Source organism: Pseudochaenichthys georgianus, chromosome 1 (assembly GCF_902827115.2).
Source record: "Pseudochaenichthys georgianus chromosome 1, fPseGeo1.2, whole genome shotgun sequence".
In the NCBI taxonomy this organism is placed as follows: domain Eukaryota; kingdom Metazoa; phylum Chordata; class Actinopteri; order Perciformes; family Channichthyidae; genus Pseudochaenichthys; species Pseudochaenichthys georgianus.
This window is the reverse complement of record NC_047503.1, coordinates 32,302,593-32,322,451: the sequence shown is the minus strand read 5'-3', so window position 1 is coordinate 32,322,451 and position 19,859 is coordinate 32,302,593. Positions and strand designations below refer to the sequence as shown.

The 19,859-nt window shown below is 40.5% G+C and overlaps 1 protein-coding gene across 5 annotated transcripts in view; it reads left to right on the top strand.

Annotated features, from left to right (window-relative positions):
• Positions 1-16,700, top strand: part of LOC117447143 (E3 ubiquitin-protein ligase SMURF2) — a 74,666-nt gene extending 57,966 nt beyond the window's left edge. For all 5 annotated transcript variants that reach the window (XM_034083798.2, XM_034083806.2, XM_034083788.1 and 2 more), the window contains 12 exons: positions 401-485; positions 2,226-2,384; positions 2,842-2,895; positions 7,256-7,469; positions 10,310-10,413; positions 10,514-10,628; positions 11,077-11,255; positions 11,983-12,120; positions 12,338-12,458; positions 12,572-12,773; positions 13,455-13,530; positions 13,643-16,700. In XM_034083798.2, coding sequence (XP_033939689.1) covers positions 401-485; positions 2,226-2,384; positions 2,842-2,895; positions 7,256-7,469; positions 10,310-10,413; positions 10,514-10,628; positions 11,077-11,255; positions 11,983-12,120; positions 12,338-12,458; positions 12,572-12,773; positions 13,455-13,530; positions 13,643-13,742 — 1,547 coding nt within the window. In that variant the 3' untranslated portion in view covers positions 13,743-16,700. The remainder of the gene's footprint in view (positions 1-400; positions 486-2,225; positions 2,385-2,841; positions 2,896-7,255; positions 7,470-10,309; positions 10,414-10,513; positions 10,629-11,076; positions 11,256-11,982; positions 12,121-12,337; positions 12,459-12,571; positions 12,774-13,454; positions 13,531-13,642) is intronic.
• Positions 16,701-19,859: the final 3,159 nt, after the last annotated feature.

Here is a 19,859-nt window from a genome sequence, read left to right as displayed (position 1 = left end):
TTTTCCATTTCCTTTGGTTTTGTAGATTAATGGGAAGGGATTACTTTCAGAGCACACACACACCAACCTTTAAGAGAAAACAAGGATGCATCAAGTAACTATGTACAAGGAAAAAGTCACGAGTCTTTGATAAGTTTTCCTTATATTTTATTTCCCCCATTCTTTTGGGATAGTGGAGACTTGGAGAGGAACTAATTTATTACTTTGGCACCCACTTTACAAAACTGTTGTCCTTTCAGTTTGCCTGTCACTTCAATTATAAACAGGATTCCCTTTCTCCAAAATACACAAATTCACTATCCATGCTTGTACCCACCAGCACTACAGAACAACAGTTTCATGTATCAGTGTTGTTTTTGCCATTTTGATCCAAATGATTTTCTCTCTTTCTCCTTTTTAGAGCAAAGAACAACTCAGCAGGGTCAAGTCTACTTCCTCCACACGCAGACTGGGGTCAGCACATGGCATGACCCCCGGGTGCCCAGGTAACTCCTTTTTGATTTATAGTTTTCACTTCGTTATTGTCTTTATTTGTTATACAATGTATCTTTCTTTTAGTTAATGTGACGTATGAAATGTGAGTAAAACCATTTCAAAAACACACTTCATCAAAGTGTCTACAAACAGGTTTGTCCCTGTATGTCTCCAACTATTTTAAAACCTACAAACAAGCCACATTTTAATCAAGGTTACTTCAATGGCTTGCAGCCTGCCAATGTTCGTTTGGGAAATTGTTTAACTATTTTATTTGTACTTGTTATAATCGGGAGCAGACTTCTACGGCTAATTCAGCCTTTGGTAAAAAAAACCTCTATGAACAATATGCTAACAGGGAGAAGCTAACTGCAATTATGGCAATGGCAGTGATACAAGATCCCATGATCTCACTTGACCTCACAACACCACTAAACTCTGTCTTTATGTGTTGATGAGAAACCCCTAGTGGCAGTTAAGTGCATTTTAAACGCATGATAAATGCACTGCAGTGCTGACAGCCGTAATGTATTATCCTTAATATAAAACCTGACATATATTCCCAAACTGACACGACCAAACTGGACTTAACTTTCTGTATCCAGAAACGTTAGTCTTTATAGTCATATTTCAGGATCAAGTCCGGGTCAGACAAACTAGTGACCTCTGAGTCCGATGTGGATTTGGAAGAAACACTTTTGGGCAGCTGTTGAGCTAGTTGTTCTGCATTCAATCAAACTCTTTCACTGACTCAATAGTCCACTCGTTAATTCACCAGAGACTTCAGGCTCTGATATTGCTTTACATTTCTGGCCATGTTGCTGCTCAGCGGAGAAGCACGTTGAGTTTTGGGTTTGGTCATTTGGACAGAGCTTTTCAAAATGACCCAGTATTTTGTGATGAGTGCAGCGAGGCATGTACTCTGTCCCTCAGTGATGTGTCCTCACTTCACACAAGGACAAAGTACACACACACACACACACACACACACACACACACACACACACACACACACACACATACATACATACATACATACATACATACATACATACATACATACATACATACATACATACATACATACATAGACAAAAACACAAGTTGCCCTGAGGCTTTTGCGTTGTCCCAGATCATGGCTTAGCTTCCTACTGACGGGAATGTCAGTGTACAGGAGCGTAGAAGAATCGGGAAATTAGAGCAAGGGCTTTTTCAGCATTGGCTTTGTTAATGTTGACGATGCTCTTTGTTCTGTTGAGAGCTCTGTTCGAGCGATCTGATTGAGTTATGTGAATCTGCTGTGAAGAAAAAGTCTACGTACTAGTTCATGTGAATGTAAACGGCAGCCCATATTCATCAAACGATAGCAAGGTTAACATTTAGTCTTGGTTATTAAATATTAGTTGAAAAGGTGTTCAGTTTTTTGTGTAATTGTGTTCAAATCTGATCGCTACTTACTATTCCTACTTACCTATTAACTTTAAAAAAGCAGCTCAAATTGCATCATAGCTAACAACAAAAATATAAAACCCCATAGAAGGCTGTGGTAAAACCATTGTATTGATTCTTAAAAACATTGTATTGAACATTGTAATCCCTTTCAACACTCACTTATGCCACACTTAATGTATGAAGATGTCTGCATGTGCGTGGAATTTCTTATTTATTTATTTTTTTGGTACGTTGGAGTGTCAACCTGTTTTAGCCAGATTCACACTACCAATCTGATGGTTTTGGTTTTATTTGTTCAGGGATCTCAGCAATGTGAACTGTGAGGAGCTGGGCCCGCTGCCTCCAGGCTGGGAGATAAGAAACACAGCCACGGGTCGCGTCTACTTTGTCGACCACAACAACCGGACAACTCAGTTCACAGACCCGCGACTCTCTGCTAACCTGCATCTAGTACTCAAGTAAGTCTATAAATCACTGATGTGTTCAGGCCCACAGGGCAGGATGTTCAAGGACATTACCTTGGCTGTAGTTGAGATTTGAATGACCAAGAACATCAAATATTGCTTTTTTCCTTATTTTTTTGTCCTCTTTATGTCCGTTCTGCCTGTCTCTGTCAACGCTCTTTTTCCATCCTCCTCTTCCTGCCTTCCTCAATGACGGAACTATCTTGGCCTAATTTTCCTCTGTATTTGTTTTTCTTGTTTTAATCTACGTTTATTCCTTTACTTTGTGTCCTTTTACTTGTTTATTTGCTCTCTTTCTCCTGTCTCACTGCTCTTTTTGATCTTGTCCCATGGTGCTTTCAATGCTCCAATCCTCATCTCTGTCATTCCCATTGTTTTCATTCTCTTTTCTCCCTTTTTGTCTTTCTCTGAATTTTTCCCTTCTCTTCTCTTGTTTTTTTTCTCCGTACAGCCCAAGTCCAAATGGTTCCCGTGTGGCCATGGAAAGCCAAAACACTAACCTCAGGTAACCCCCCCCCACACACACACACACACACACACACACACACACACACACACACACACACACACACACACACACACACACACACACACACACACACACACACACACACACACACACACACACACACACAGTTATTATCACAAGAGAAAAATGCTGACTGTGATACAGGGAAATGTCCAATATGTGTGTTTTATACACGTCGTACAACCTTCCTCAGGGTTGACTTTCATGTGGGTGTCACTCAAGTCTGAAACACACTCTCACACACACACACACACACACACACACACACACACACACACACACACACACACACACACACACACACACACACACACACACACACACACACACACACACACACACACACACACACACACACACACACACACCAAATGTCAGGGGCTGTCAGTTGGTCTTTCAGTGTGTTGGTCAGCAGTCTGCCTCCACTGCTTGCAGCAAAGACGGCAGAAAGGCCTGAAAAAATACAAAACCCGTGTTAGCATATCGGCTGCTAGCTTAGCAACAGTTTTCACATTATCACACATTGATAAGGTACTTTAGCAGTACGTCTAGATAAAATGACAACTACCAAGGCTGTGATATTCGTGTGGAAGGAACCTGTGAGTTGTTTGAATCCCTGATACGATGAACTGAATTCTGGGTTTGTTCTCTGTGTATTTTGGCTGTCGGGGAGCTCCCTGTACTTTCTGCCTGCCAGTGTGTGAGGCAGGAGTCATTAGAACAAAAGGAACATGGAGTGATGTGGAGATTTTCCCCTTTGCTTTTTTAGTGCAAATTCTCAGTCAAAACCTCTTTCAATAACAGCGGCTGGCACAATAGACATGTTTGGGAAATCAACATCTGGTCATTTGGTCAAATAGTATCCATATGTGTCAGAACAGCCTCTGGTTGTGATTTGAAGCTCAGCTATGTTATCCAGTCAGCATCATTAACTGCTTGTCCGACTCCTTATTAGGAGAGATTTGAGGCAGTCCAGACAAAGTTTGAGAGCTTCTTGAAGGTCAAAATTAGCAAGCTTTAATTTCCAATGCAGCTTTCCGTGATACACACTGATTAATGAAAACAAGATCAAGACATGTTTTTATACAGACCATGTCACAGCAATAACTGTGCAATGTACAACACTCTGGAAGGTAAGCAAGTGCACACTTTTGCCCCCCACTCCCCAGCGTCCTCTGTGCTTCAAAAACTGTTAAAGTTATCAGCCTGTCTGCTGGCTCACTGTCAGGACATCTGTCTTTTATCAACAACTGGATTTAAAGATATAGCATGCACGCACGCACACACACACACACGCACACACAAAGTGGGGTTGCATGTGAGAGCCAACGGTGTGCAGTGCCTGTAGAAACTGTTTGTGTTTCGTCTGTAAGATCAGATTGCGTGGAACAAATTTGACATTACAACATCGGGAGTCTGCAGTTTGCACCTCAGTCTACGGAGCCTCCAGGATGCATCTTGGTGTTAGTGTGACTCAGACGGCCCGCTTGCCGTCGACTTCAGACTAATGAAGGCCTTGAATTGTCAGTCAGCCACAGCTGCATTACTGTGGTCTGCCGCGCTGCCTCTCACATGCTCAGCTTCTTCCCTCGCACCAGCACCTAGTATATGTCTGAACCATTACATCAGTGTTTGCTCAAGGTATTTTAAGTTGGATTTAGGATTAGTGGGCATCAGCAGGTATTTTCCCCACCAAGTTATACACCTTCATGACATTTATATCAACATTTGCATTGATGTTTTAAGAAATGATGATTATATACTATAATATACTTGGTATATTATGGGCGTGTAGTTATATTTAACTGAGAGATAAATAAATGCAAATGACTGGGTTAGCGATACATCCCACACATGTATATAGATATAGAGCGGGATACAGGTGGGTAGGTCGGTGGATATAGTTATATTTATTATGTATTCGCACGCACAATGTACTACACTCGGGTGTCAAATACCTTTTTGGTCTCGTGCTGTCTACAGTAAGTCAAATTATGCAGAAAGCACAGATTGTTTTCTGTTATGGTAACATTTTGCAAAGCTTTCATTCGTTATTCTTGGAGACTGTCGTAAAATGCAACATACTTTTGTCGGCACGCAGTCTCATCACTACAGTCTGTCTGCTTCTGGTTTCCTGTACTTCCTGTACGTTTTAAACCAACACAAGTGTACAGATGTGGTATTTTGCTAGGTGGGAAGAATGTTAAAGATCACACAATTACTGGCAAAACACACGCATATTATCCAAGTAAATAATTCAGTGCACACACTTTGACTCCACGTTCTGCAGCACCAGCTGATGCTCAGACTCATAAAGGGCCCTTTGATTCTCCAGGCTGGGTGGGGGGCAGAGTGGGAGAGTTGGTGTAGCTTTAACACCACTACACCTACTCAACACTCATTACAGCCCACCTGTGCTGGCTGACATTAAAAAGAGGTTTTTCTCCACACACACAGCCGTGCTTTCTTGTGCGTGCACTCCCTCACCTCACACACCCAGTCTGTGGATGGAGGACTATCATGACTCTGCAGGTTCAGGTGCAGGTGACTTAGTTCTGGCACACTCCTTCACTTCTCCTTTTCCTCCTGCTCCGTCCACCTTGGAATAACAATAATGAAATCCTCTGGCTCTTGGATTGAATTTGACAGTTATATTTCTCCCCAAGTGGTGTTTTTTTACCCAAGCTGTCACAGCCATTCCTCTCTTTCGGCTCGGGCAGATTTTCAGCTTTGCCGTCCTTGTATTTTCTATATTTACCATCAAATATGCAGAGCTCGTCCCCGTTTGGAAACCAAAGACGATGAACTATGTCGAAACGTATTTTTAATTACACCGTCCCCTCGGAAGGAGAAAAAAAAGTGCGCTTAAATTACGCTTTATTATATGGTTCTTCAGCCTCCGAGCCAAAGGCAACTCATTCCATTTTGTTTTAAGGCCATCTTTTCTTCCCCTCCTCCTTCCTAAAGTGGTTTTCAGGACTGCAGTCTTACCCTTTCTTTGACATGCTAGGAGCCCCAGCGCCTGCCAATAAAATAAATAGCAGCGGACTTGATTATACAGGGATAGACTGGTGAAACACTGCACCCGTTTAGTTTGGAAAGCCCAAATAGATGAGGCTTTTTTTTTTTTTCAACCCACTGAACCAGAGAACCCAAATGTACAAGTGTCGGAATAAGTGGGTGGCTATACGCTGCTACCTCAGAAGGTCTCTCCTTCCTTTTTATACACCAGCTCAGTCTTGTGTTTGGCCAACAGCAGCCTCCTCTCCCAGCAGAGGACAGTAGCATAATTTAAAGAAATCCTCTGCTGGCTCAGCGTTTCCTCACCGGAGAATGACCGCTGCTGTCCTGTTGAAGGGAGAGATGGATAATGTTTTTAGGAGGCCCACCCAGGCGTCCCACCACCAAGACCACAATGAGGCAGAGACACCAGAACTCTGACCATGGCTCACCTTTGCCAAGATTGTATTTTAAAGCCGACTCATCGCTTTAAAATATACAGGCTCTGAATAGCAAGAGAGGAGAAACATGAACTTAAAACAGTTGCTGTAGTCTACATTTATCAGAAATTGTTTGCAGCTAAAAGAAAGGCATCTTCAGAACGTGTGTTACTCGACAGAAACAAGACTGTAGAGTTGCAAAAATGTATGTTAACAATGGCTGTGGTCGTATCTTGGAAGTTCAAGTAGTGGTTGATGGTGGGGAGGGATACCTTATCAAACTTGGCTGTCAGCTTCTTTATTCTAGACAGGAAGTAAAGATGTATCGAAAGGAACAGAGTTAGATGAAAAGAGAAATGTGTGATAGAGGTTCGTCCAGCTATAGTTACACCTCTCTCCTTTTGTATATTTATTTTCCTCTGTGTGTATCTCTTTCTCTTCGCTTAGCCAGGGTTTACCTCCATCTGTCTTTCCTGCTAGTGATATTTTTCAAACGTCTGTCAAAGGGCTGGCCTGTCCTCAGGTCTGGATCAGATTTACTCAGGGTTTAGGGCTTTCTTTAGAGCTCTTTTCTTTGAGGGGAGTGAGGAGGGTGAGGGCTGAAGAGGGAATTTCTTAGAAAACTTCCTTGTTCAGCGGTTGGAGAATATTTGAGATGGAGGGGTTGGGGAATTCCCTTCAGGACGGATTCCTCTTTTTACTTCTATACATCTGTTGCCTAAAAGCAGTACACCAGAACAAATATAAGAACTACTTATGGGAATGTGATGGTAGATAGCTGTAATACACTAAGTCCAAATAAGAAAAGGCTGCTCAGGACAAATTGTTTAATGCTGCTGTTTAAGTTAATTAGTGAATCAGACTGACTTTGGATCCTCTTCACATTATTCCTCCAGTCAAACGCCTCCGTTGAAGGAGCAGGTTGTTCCCGGGGTCCCGCCGCAGCCCCTCTCCCCCGCCCAGCTGCCTGAGGAGGCGGAGTGCCTGACGGTGCCCAAATACAAGAGAGACCTGGTGCAGAAGCTGAAAATCCTGCGGCAGGAGCTCTCTGCGCAACAACCACAGGCCGGCCACTGCCGCATCGAGGTCTGCCGTGAGGAGATATTTGAGGTAAAAATGATGAAATAATGAATTACTCAACTGAACACACAACAACATTTTACAATGCACGTGTTTCTGTTAGCAGAAGGCTACCTAGAAAGCTGCACGATGTACAAACACTACCTTTGTTCATGTTTATTTGAGCTGAAAGTCATGATTATTTGTCATATTGTGGAATCACCTATTTCTCTGGCATTACTGTCCAAAGATATTGAAAAATGTCCATCCTAAAGATCAAGGCAAGGTGTTCCAATGTCTTCTGTTTATCAAAAACCAAAATATATTCAGTTTATTAAGATATTGTAACACAGGAAAACATGAAATCTACATATTAGGGAGGCTAAAACAGTATTTTCTGCCATATTTTTCAGGAGAAAATACTTTAACAATTAACCTATTATCGAAATGTTATATTTATATTTATAATGACTGAATTGTCATTTGTCAACTAATCGTTGCAATTTCCATGTTTATAGAAATAAAAAAACGCCATGATCCCAACACTGTATTTGTCTGAAAGGCTTCACTTCAGTCAAAATGTCAAAATCAAATCAAATTGATTTGATTTGACTTGAAAAAGTCCTCGAACCTTGTAAACGAGACACCCTAACCTGAAATTCCTGGTGTGATTTAACCCATAAAGGGAAACATGTGGCTCACTGATGAAGGGCATCTGAGCACAGCTGCAAACATGTGCACACATACATGAATGCAAACACAGAATTTCCCTTGAATTTGTATAACGTACATTGACCATGTGTGCACAAAATTCCCCATCTGGCATTCACAAAAGCATCACATGCTGACATGCAAACCCCAAAAGTCCCTGAAAACTAAAACTGAATCCTCACAAACCCAGATCTCTGCATTTTACTAGCATTTTTTCACCCAATTTACGACGTGCACCAGAAAAGGGCCCAGGGCAGCTCAGAACCACTGCTCCAAACTGCTTTATTATTCCCAGTGAAAAGCAGAACAGAAAGGCCTTCACAACACCACAAAAACACTCTTTCTCTGTTGCTTTTCTCCTCCTCCTCTGTCTCTCTTTTTCCTGCTCTCCCAATCATTTGTTCTACCAAGGCAAGGCATTCTTTCTGGATGATTTCAGCAGCTAAAGAGATGGGGGAGGAGAGGGGAGGAAGGAGCTAAGGGCAGAAGTGGCAGAAGTGGCAAGTCTTCGTGGCCAGACATAACTTCATAACTACAAGTTGAGCAATGAAAAATATGACTTCATCGCCTTTCAACGTGACAGCTGTGAAAAGCAGCTCTGCAGATCCACTGGAGGTTTTCTCGTGCAGGAACCAGAGCTTCAGTTAGTCTCTGGCACGGTGTGCATGCACTTACAATTATTCTAGTCTGATTTCTTATCCACACTTGTTCTGTGCCACAAGTTGACAAACGATTAACACAAAGGAAATATTTTCTTCTGTGCACATTCCATAATCAATTCAATGCATGTTTAATCACTATCATTTAGAGCAGACGTGTCAAACTCAAATACACAGTGGGCCAAAATTAAAACATGGGTACTAGTCGAGGGCCGGACTGGTTCAATGTTTATTGCAAAACGTATTGAAATGAACTTATTGCTCATATTAAACCTGGAACTAACAAAGCTTAAATTATTGCCTATAAAAACAACATTAAACATTAAATAATCAGTTGCATTAATTTCTTATGGCTCTATCTGCAGCTTTTCCGGAGTCATTTCTTATGATTACATTTTTACACAGGCCAACAACAACTTAAAAAAAAACAAACATGCCTTGTTGTCACAAGAACAAAAGTGCAGAAGGAAACATCCATTAAAATCAGTGTGCTGCTCTGTGATGCTCGTTCAAGCCAGATACTTGGCATCTCATCTTGGGTGCAAGTTCATCAATATTTGGGGTCAGGCTCTGAGCGGAGGAGACCCTCAGGATTGAGTGAAGGTGTGCGTGCAATATACCGGCGGGCCAGATCTAATGGTAATTAGAAATTATCCTGCGGGCCGAAATTAAATCCACCAAAGGCCTGATTTGGCCCCCAGGCCTTGAGTTTGACACATGTGGTTTAGAGTATCTGAAATGTTTGAGTGTAATCTTCCAGTCTGTGCAGCAGTGCCAGATTGTTTACTGTGGCAGGGTCTCTGTCTGTCACCCCTGTGAGAGGACAGACACGGAGATGACTCTTATGTAATGTAAAAAGGAAAACACTGACTATTTGTTTAACTGGGGAAGGGTTACTATGAATAGATGCAAGGACAGGATTGCCAGGATGCTCTGGTATGAATGTATTCTCTTTAAGAGCAATAAACAATAATAAAATATGCTGGTGACCAAGCTAGTTTTTAAATCATTACATGGTTTAGGACCAAAGTATATTGTTGAACTCCGACATAATTACGAGCCATCAAGGTGCCTCAGGTCTTCTGGGACGGGTCTGCTATCGGTTCCGAGAGTAACAACAAAACATGGAGAGGCAGCATTTAGCTGTTATGCCCTGACACTCTGGAACAAACTACCCAAATCATGCACGTCCGCAGAAACGCTTACTATTTTTAAATCGAGACTAAAAACATATCTCTTTGGCTGCTTTTAATTGAGATGATCATATTCGAACTACAGTATGCCTTTTAAACATGTATTGTATACCTGTGGTGTTTATTTTTATTATTTTATTATCTTTGCTTTGTAATGCCTGTTGTAAAATGCCATTACATAATGTGTTTTTACTGTATTTATTCCTAAAAAGTCTTTTAATTTGTTTTGTAAAGCACTTTGAATTGTAGCGTACAGAAAAGTGCTATATAAATAAACTTGCCTTGTTTTGTGCATCGTTTTAAATGTTCTGTGTGTCTTGAATCGCAGGAGTCGTACCGGCAGGTGATGAAGATGCGTCCGAAGGATCTCTGGAAAAGACTGATGATCAAATTCAGAGGAGAGGAGGGACTGGACTATGGCGGGGTAGCAAGGTATTTAGGCACATGTTTATTTTCAATGGTTTTAAATGTCAGGAAATTTGTTTTATGCTTATTTCATCTGCACTGTTACTCTAAATCTTTTGTGTTTTAGGGAATGGTTATACCTGCTGTCCCACGAGATGCTGAACCCGTACTACGGCCTGTTCCAGTACTCCAGAGACGACATCTACACTCTGCAGATCAACCCGGACTCTGCTGTCAACCCGGTACGAATTTTCAACATGCATCTAACATTTGATAATAACTTGTGTATCAAGCTAATCTTAATTTGCAGACATCAACCAGACATTTCTTCCATGGAGAATAGGTACAGACTGTTTGGATGTGTAAGCTAGAAAAAAAAACAACAATTGGTTTTTAAAAATGATCAGCAAAGGGCAGAAATTTGAAACAACATTAATTTTATGGGATTTGAAAAAGGTGTCTACAATTTAAAATTTTAGATCTTTCTTTTAGTATTTGGATTTTGATCAATATGTGAACAAATCAGATTATTCTGAGCGTCTAAGACAGCAACGAATCTAAGACAGCAACGAATCTCTCCTGGGTAAAAAACTGAAGCTGATTCATGTGAATCTTCATATACTACATAACACAGAAGCTGATATGATATGAATGAAAGCCTTAATATTAATATCCCTGCCTGATGCGCAGGAGCACCTGTCGTACTTCCACTTCGTGGGTCGCATCATGGGCATGGCGGTGTTCCACGGCCACTACATCGACGGAGGCTTCACTCTGCCCTTCTACAAACAGCTGCTGGGGAAACCCATCACGCTGGACGACATGGAGTCCGTCGACCCCGACCTCCACAACAGCCTCGTCTGGATCCTGTAAGACTTCTTTTATTCTCTAAATTATTTCCCTGGCAACACGAAATTATAGGAAACGTATATTATAAAACTGGTATTCACAAGATTTGCTAATTAAATGTACTTGTCAAAGCAGGTATAAATGCAGGTTACACAGAACTTCATTTTAATGATCTCTTCTTTAACTGTATGCTAATACAACAATGCTAAGCTATGGAGGAGAGTAGCTTCCTAGCTGTTACAGATGCTTTCACATTAGAAAATTACTTCAGAAAGTGGTTGCTTACAGCTGGTACAGGAAAGAAAATCATACATATATACATCAGACCTGTAGGGACATGATATACTTCAGAAAGACATAGACCTGACTGTACTGTCATTTAATACATTCTAATGAGTGTGGCGCCCCCTGCTGCCAGTAAAGCTAATGCCATGTATATAATTGAACACCCTTGCTAGATGTTTGGATGCAATGAGTTTCACACACACAATGTTCTTTTAATAGAAATCCTTACCTAATCTAATGTCACCTATTTCAAATGTGCCTGTTAAGCAAACAAAGACAATCATCAAAACTCAATAACCGACCAGTTGCCGAAAGTAATTCCTCTGAAACACAGGGCAGGAGTGTAGAAGACTGCTGTATTTCTTAGTTTTGTTGGCCTTAATTCTAAAGAACAGAGCAACGAGAAATAATTCCTGCTGATAGCTGATTCAGAAATGAACCTGCCCTCTCTCTCCTCTTCAGGGACAATGACATAAACGGCGTCCTGGACCACACTTTCTGTGTGGAGCACAATGCCTACGGAGAAATCATCCAACATGAGCTCAAACCCAACGGCAAGAGTGTGAACGTCACGGAGGACACCAAGAAGGAGTATGTCAGGTAAGGAGAGGGTTGCAACAAATTAAAAAAATGACAACAATTCGCCAGCAACAAGTTCAGTTTCAGCTGACAGGCTTCATATGAACACGGTTTTTGCACTTTGACAGTCCAATCTGTCATATTGTCATTAGTTGTGAGTCATGGTGGTGAATCTGTATTTGCAGTCCCACAATTGTTAAATAAACTAACGGTCTCCTTCCTCTGGTGTTTTCTGCAGGTTGTATGTGAACTGGCGTTTCCTGCATGGCATCGAGGCTCAGTTTCTGGCTCTGCAGAAAGGCTTCAACGAGGTTATCCCTCAACACCTGCTCAAATCCTTTGATGAGAAAGAACTGGAGGTACAAGATCACCATCATTTATTACATCTTCTTAAATACAAGAAATATTCCAGGTACAGTTTTCTGGTATCGTATGAACTCAAGTTGAAATGTGTGTGTCTGTCTCCCCTCAGCTGATTGTGTGTGGCCTGGGAAAGATCGACATCGCTGACTGGAAGTCCAACACCCGTCTGAAGCACTGCACCACCGACACCAACATCGTCAAGTGGTTCTGGAAAGCCGTGGAGACGTTTGACGAGGAGAGGAGGGCCCGGCTGCTGCAGTTTGTTACCGGCTCCTCCAGAGTGCCCCTGCAGGGCTTCAAGGCTTTACAAGGTACTCCTCTGACTCTGGGCTCTCTTTTTATTTTAGCCTCTGTCCCTGTAATAACCTTTACGCTTAAGTTCTGGTAACCCTCAAATTTTAATAGTTTAATACCTTGTACCCTGATATTATTTTTAGTTGGTTACTTCACCGTGGTAGCCTCGGTCTTTTGAAAGTTTGAAATATATGCATAAAAGGATTATGCTCCAATTATAATAATAATAATAGATTTAATTTGTTAGCGCTTTTACAGGTGCTCAAAGACGCTTTACAGATATAGTGAAGGGAAAAGAAAAGGAAGGAACAACAAATAAATATATAGTTAAAGTCAAATAATACAAAAACAATCACACATTAAAAGCCAGATTGAAGAGGTGAGTTTGTGAGTTTTTTGAAGGTGGTGAGGTCAGTGCAGTCTCTGATGTCATAATTATGACAGAATACTGTTGTTAAATCCTAAAATAAACAATTGGATTAATCTATGTTTTTATGTTGAGTTTAAATGTTACCAATCTGAGGCCACAGTTCCTTTCAGGAGCATATTTTCTACCAAGAAAAGCTCAAGGAACAGAGGCTAAATTGTCCTTGTAAAAAGTGTCAGGCCTTTATTAGATAAATTGTTGGTGGGTAAATGAACAGTGGGACTTGATGCTGAACTGCAGCTGATGCATGCTGTTTGTGTTCTGTCTGCAGGAGCTGCAGGGCCCAGACTCTTCACCATTCATCAGATCGATGCAAACGCCAACAATCTGCCCAAAGCCCATACCTGGTGTGTGTCACATGCACTTGCACACAAACACAACCACGCACCACTTGCATAAAAGTGATGCCTCTCACCTAGCGTCACTCATTTGAACGTATTCTCTTTGTTTTCTCTCCAGCTTCAACCGGATTGACATCCCGCCCTACGAGAGCTACGACAAGCTATACGACAAGCTGCTGACTGCGATCGAGGAGACCTGTGGCTTCGCAGTGGAATGAGAGACACGTTGGAGAGTGTGTTTGTGTGTGAAAATGTACAGACACACTGATGTCTCGCTCAGAGCGTCTTTGACCAGCCTGCAGTCTGCCCTCACCGCTCTCCACATTCTCCCCTGATCGATTTCTGTTTGAACAGCTGCTACTCATCCCGTCATTTAATTGTTTTGTTTTTTTGTAGATTGTGCAAAATACAGAGAGCTATGAGTTGTTTATACAGAAAGACAAACATTACTGCCTGGTCATCTCAATTTTAGATCTTAATCAAATCAGGAAGTAGTTTAATAATTTACAGTTTAAAACAAAACATATTTTCTCCCCAGGCAACTGAGAGCATTGAGTCGCTCTTACGTTTTGCAATTCAAACGGATTGATTCATGTCATGCTACTGAATCTTTAACACTGCAGGTAGCCATATCTTGCCCATAGTAGCATCTGATCCTCCACCAACACAGCTTCCACTCCTCATGGCTGTAGTGTGTGTCCTTTTCTTGTTGGAGGCAACACATTCATCCTACCTCGCCTGTAATGCTTCGATATTTGAAGGGTTTCATCTTAAAATGCTACGGAAAGTCTTTGATTTTTACATCAATGCTCCATAATAAACTAGGTTACCATATTAGCGGCGATGTCTCAACTGCATAACCATCCAAAACAATTCAAAGTGTGAATATATCATTTTGAAGTGGAGCTCTACTTGGATGTGGGTCTGATGTTTGGTTGCGTTTGTGATTGGAGCTTGTGGTGGGTTGTTTTAAGCTAGAGGGACAGACTCTGGTGAAGAAGAAGGTGTGCATATTATTGTTTTCCCTTAATCACTGCAGTGTGGCCACAGCTCTTGTAAATGTTTGTCTGTATGCGTCTGCATGTGTAAACATAAGTATGCTAGGAAGTTTAAAGATGAGTTTCCCATCCTCTCACAGGATGCTGATTGACACTCTTTTTGAGCATGGTTTGTATTCCTGTTCTCTACACATTGGTCTCCAGCAGTTGAAATGATGCATGTTTTTTTTTTCTTCTTGCATTTAGTTTTTAATCCAACCCAAAATCACCCAACACACTTCCTGTCAGACCATATGTGAAAAGTGCACAACTGTCCAAGGGACCAGGCTTGAAATAAGCTATTCAAGGCAGGCGTCCATTTTTAGTCTCGTCGTCAGTTTAAAAGGCAGAAGTATTTCTTTCTCTCTCGTCACTTTAGAGCACTTTACAAACTGAGCAGCGACTTGCAGGAGTGCTTTCTTCACGTTAGATAAAAAATATATCATGTTTAATTTGCTATTGGACTCCATAAGAAATATACAGAGTATCTACACACCTGTAACTTTTGAGGATATATGTACAAATACATAGCTATTTTGTATATGGTTGCTTGTTCTTTCTGTTCAATTTAAATGCAAGCATGTTGGTGTCTGTCACAGACCTCTTTGCATTCTCAGGTGAAGTTGTCCCTTGTTTTACTTTTTTACATTTATTAGGCTAGTGTGTGTGAGGAGGGGTAATACTGGTTGTAATGGCAAATATATTTCAGAGGCTCTTTAAACCCATGGTAGTGTAAAGGTCCACCGGTTAAAGTGACATTTTCCTTTTGGTCGATCACTCTTACTTATAAACACACACATGCCTTCATAGGAGGACATGAATGGCCAGATTTGATGCTCTGGGGGTCTGTGTCACCGCTGAACATTTGACAAGGAGCTCTCTGTTTGCAACATACATTTTTTTTAAATAAAGAAAACGGACTGAATGCTGCCGGCGGACTCAAACCCTCAGAGCTTCAAATGTTTGAGGTTGTCTGCTACTGATATCCGGGGTGCTACATGGTGAAAAGTCGGAAACACAACATTAAGACGGCCTCTGCCCATCCAAAGAAACCCTTCTGCATTAATGGATGCTCGAGAGTTAAAGCCTATTTATTTGCATAATTAACACTCTAAAAAAACGTTTTGACTTGGAAAAATCTGTTTAAATGTTATTTTTTTTGTATATGTATACTGCCTGCATTTATCTGTAACCATGAACAGTCTGTTAGCTGATTTTCAGAACATTTTATTTTGTGGTCATCATGAGACAAAACGGAGAAACTGAACATGAAATTGTCTTTGTACAGTTGCAGAGAGTTTATTTGATTGATCCTTTAATAACCTGACTCAGAGGCAGAAGAGAAATGCATTACAACTTTTTTTGCACACATTATGCATACTTGGGCTCCAAGTTATAATCAGACACTTCCTTCTATTTAGCAAATAGTTAATGGACTGGTTAAGGTTTTTTTTTTTTTTCTATGTAGATAACGTATATATGAATACACACATGATCTTGATATGCACACATGTATGTTTGTCCAGTGCACACAGTCCACTTCTACTCTTTGTTACTTGTTGGCACAAAGTTTTCTGGCTGGTTCAGTCTTCAGTGCAAAAGTTGTGGGGGTTTTGAGCTTCCAGACGAGGGGAAATCTCCCCAGTTAAGCAGCCAAGCTTTGAATGCCTGTGATATAAAGAGATATTTGTCTACTCTTAACTGATCTGATGAATTGTTGAAATGGATTGAGAGCCAGTTCTGGTCAAAAGGATTTTCTTAAATGATGGTTTAATTGGTTACAAACTAGAACAATGCTCAGCTAACTCTCTCGCTACTCTTTTAAGTGCAAATGTGCAGGTGTATGTTCAAATGTGTGTGTTTGTGTGTGTGTATGACTTGATTGAATTCAGTACAAAACAGAAATCTTTTTTTTAAACTGCACCATGTTTTATTTGTTTTGATTTCCTATCTGTTTTTGTATTTATTATTACAGTAAATGTGTTCATAGTTTTTCACATCAGCTGCTCTGTGAGCTTGTAACTGACACCTGTACATAAGGACAATAAAGAAGCAAAGTAATACACTTCTTGTATCCTTGCAGAAAGCTGAGCAATAAAACTATGCTGTTCGAACCTCACAGCATTATGTTTTATAGAACCACGTGTACTACTGTCTTTTGTTCTGATGAGTAAGTTGAGCAGAAGATTGAATTTATTTCTGTCTTATATAAACTTGGCTCTGGACCACCGCATTATGTTTTATGACCTACTGTATTTCGTTCTGTAAATTGAGTAAACCTTTTTAATACTGTACTTTTACTTGAGTAACATTTTGAATACAGTATTGTTACTTGTAACTTTTTGAATACAGTATTGTTACTTGTAACAGAGTATTCCTAACCTTTGGTATTTCTACTTTTACTCTAGTACACAATCTGAGTACTTCTCCCACCTCTGATAGCCTTTCGCAGAAATACAGAGAAAAAAGTCACGTAAACATCGCATCATTTTACGTAAAAAGGGGGAGTGGCTAACTGCTAGTAGCTTCAAATGATGTGCAGTTGGTAACTTGGTAGCAGTATTTAGTGAGTAAGATGATATCTTTCCGTATTTGTATCTTCAATTCACCATGGTGAAATATTGTGTGGGTTGTGTAAACTGCGGCCTGCCAGGACACCGGCTGCACTGTTTCCACCGGGAGGGACGGAGCTGTGTTCCCCGCCTGGCTGCGCTGTGTGCGGGCGAAGAGAGAGGGCTTCAGCGCTGCTTCTGTAACTGAGACACGGTGCTGTGAAGATATCATTTTACACAGGAGTGTTATATTCCTGACATAATGATGGAGTTCAGGAGGGGTCTCGCTGTTAGGACCTTGGGGCTGTAAACTGGTCCCTCCGATACACGCAGATGATTTTCCCGCTGCGTCATTAACAGGAGGCGGAAGTGGGTTTATTCAGTGGCGCGAAAGACAGACACGTGATCTGGGCTCACTGAGTCTGGTTTCTGACGTTAGCTAATTTACAATAAATCAGCATGTGACGACTTGTTTGTTTACCTTTTTGTTGTTAAATGTATGTGTCTTCAATATGTAAGCTATTGTTTAACTTTGAAAACAATATATAAAGTAGAAAACTGGGGAAACTGTTTTAAAATATGATTTTAATTAATATTTCAACTATTTAGTGAAACATTTTTGATGAATGTGTCAATTAGTTTTGTAATTATATACACATTATGAAGTTAATATACTTAGTTTTAATTAATCAGCTGTAATATTGAATATTTTTCATAAATACATTGATTTCATTCAGTAGTAGATTTATGTAAAATGTGGTTGTGGCTAAAGACTTTGTTTAAACAGCTTTTCCTTTATTTATTATGTTCTAGCTAATAGCAGATAGCCCTCCAAAAGTGAGAAACTGAACAAATGGAAGAAACACGCTCAGAGCCTCCTGAACCTGCTGTGAAGAAGCAAAAGCTGCTTAATCCCAGGTTTGAGCCTCTTGTACTTTACTTTAATAAATGAATACAACTTTCAATAAACAGTACCATAGTATATCATTATATATATTTAGTATTAGTAATATTTTATTCTAAGAAAATCTACTTGTATACAGATACTTTTGTATTATTTACAATTTGTTTACACTATTGCTACTTTTACTGTCACTTCCTCATAGTGTTGCTGACATGTTTTGCCTTTTCATGTACATTTAGATTATAGAGTAATAATGAATATGACATGTCAACACAACATCCTGCAGTTTATTGTAAACCCTGGTGCTTCTTTTTTTAGTTTATCAAATGAAGTCAAGCAAGATACCTTCGCTGCTCCTTCTGTCCAGACACCTGAAACTGAAAAGGTAAATACGATTGTTTCACATCTCCTATACAAACAATTTCTCTCCAGCACCAATTGTGTTGCCTGTTTTTGACTAAGCAGCACGATGATGCTTGCTGCTCCTTGTCCCATTTGAAGGAGTCGGGGACAAAAGATGCCTCGGGTCAATCAATAAATACTGAAGATAAGTGTGCGACAACCCTCAAGTCAGAAAATAGAGGTGAATCACATAAACACAGCCCTTCACTAGCAAAGAAAAAAGTCAAAAGATTGCAAGATAATTGTTAACAGGAAAAGGTGAAGTCATAACTGATATGTCTAAATTAATCCACACAGATATTGAAGAAGATGAAGAATTCAGCACCTCGTTAAGTGTGGGAGACGGACGCTACCTGGTGGATTTGGGGAGGTGTGATGATGTTAAAAAAAACTGTTAAATTGAACCTTTCTCATAAGATGTTCTCAATCCATTACTTTATTTACATTATACATTGAAATAAGACCTGTTATTAAGGTTATGTTGTGTCTTTTCTATCTCCCTCAGCTCATCAGAGTTCATTGTTGATGTAGAGTGCCTCCTTCAGCTGTTGAAGACATGCCGGGAATGCAACAGACGGTGTACCGTGAGCAAACAAGTCATAGGACTAAAGCTCATGGTCAACCAGACGTGCTGTTTCTGCAGCAGCAGCTCAAAATGGACTAACCTGCTGGATGAGGAGGAAGAAGATTTCCAGATCAATTGAAAAGATACAGCACGTAGACAAAGCAACTCAGCCAAGCAGTGAGGCTGAGTTGAGATATGCTCCACTTTTCTTTTTCAACCTCTGACACACTGGACTAAAACTGCTGAATTTCTGCTGCCTTCGTTCAGGTTGGTTATATTTCTCTGGACTCTGTGAAGCTGTGTCAACTACACTGTAAGATGTCACCCTTCCTGTTATAATCACACCCATCAGAACGCCATCTGATGCAAGTGAGAGGTTTTGTATTGTTTTCTAAAGGCAGAGATGGTTCACTAAGGAAAGATGTTTTGGTCTTTGTGTTAAGGTTCTTAGTTCAACGTGTAAGTATTTTGAAGGTTTCCGTCGTTGAGCCAATATGTAGTTTCACAGTTATCTTCTCAGAAAAAGCAGTATTGAAACGTGTTTTAATGGCTCATCTTATTCATGTTATTTGTTAAACTCAACGCAGTCTTTATTAGGATATGCTACGCACGGTGTAATTGTATGCAGGATGCACTTTGATGATCAAAGGGCCATAACATCAGAAGCTTGTCTGATTTGCATTGAAATTTCATGCAAGAGTAAATGTACTCTGTGCAATTCAGAAAAATTCTATAAATAACTGCCCAGCTAATTGAAAATTCATTTAACTCTCTCTGCAAGGAAACTAAAACAGTAGGAAGGAAGTCATCCTGGCAAAAAGGGAATTAAAGCAGCTGGTGCCCATCAATGGCTTTCCCCCCTGACCTGGCATAAC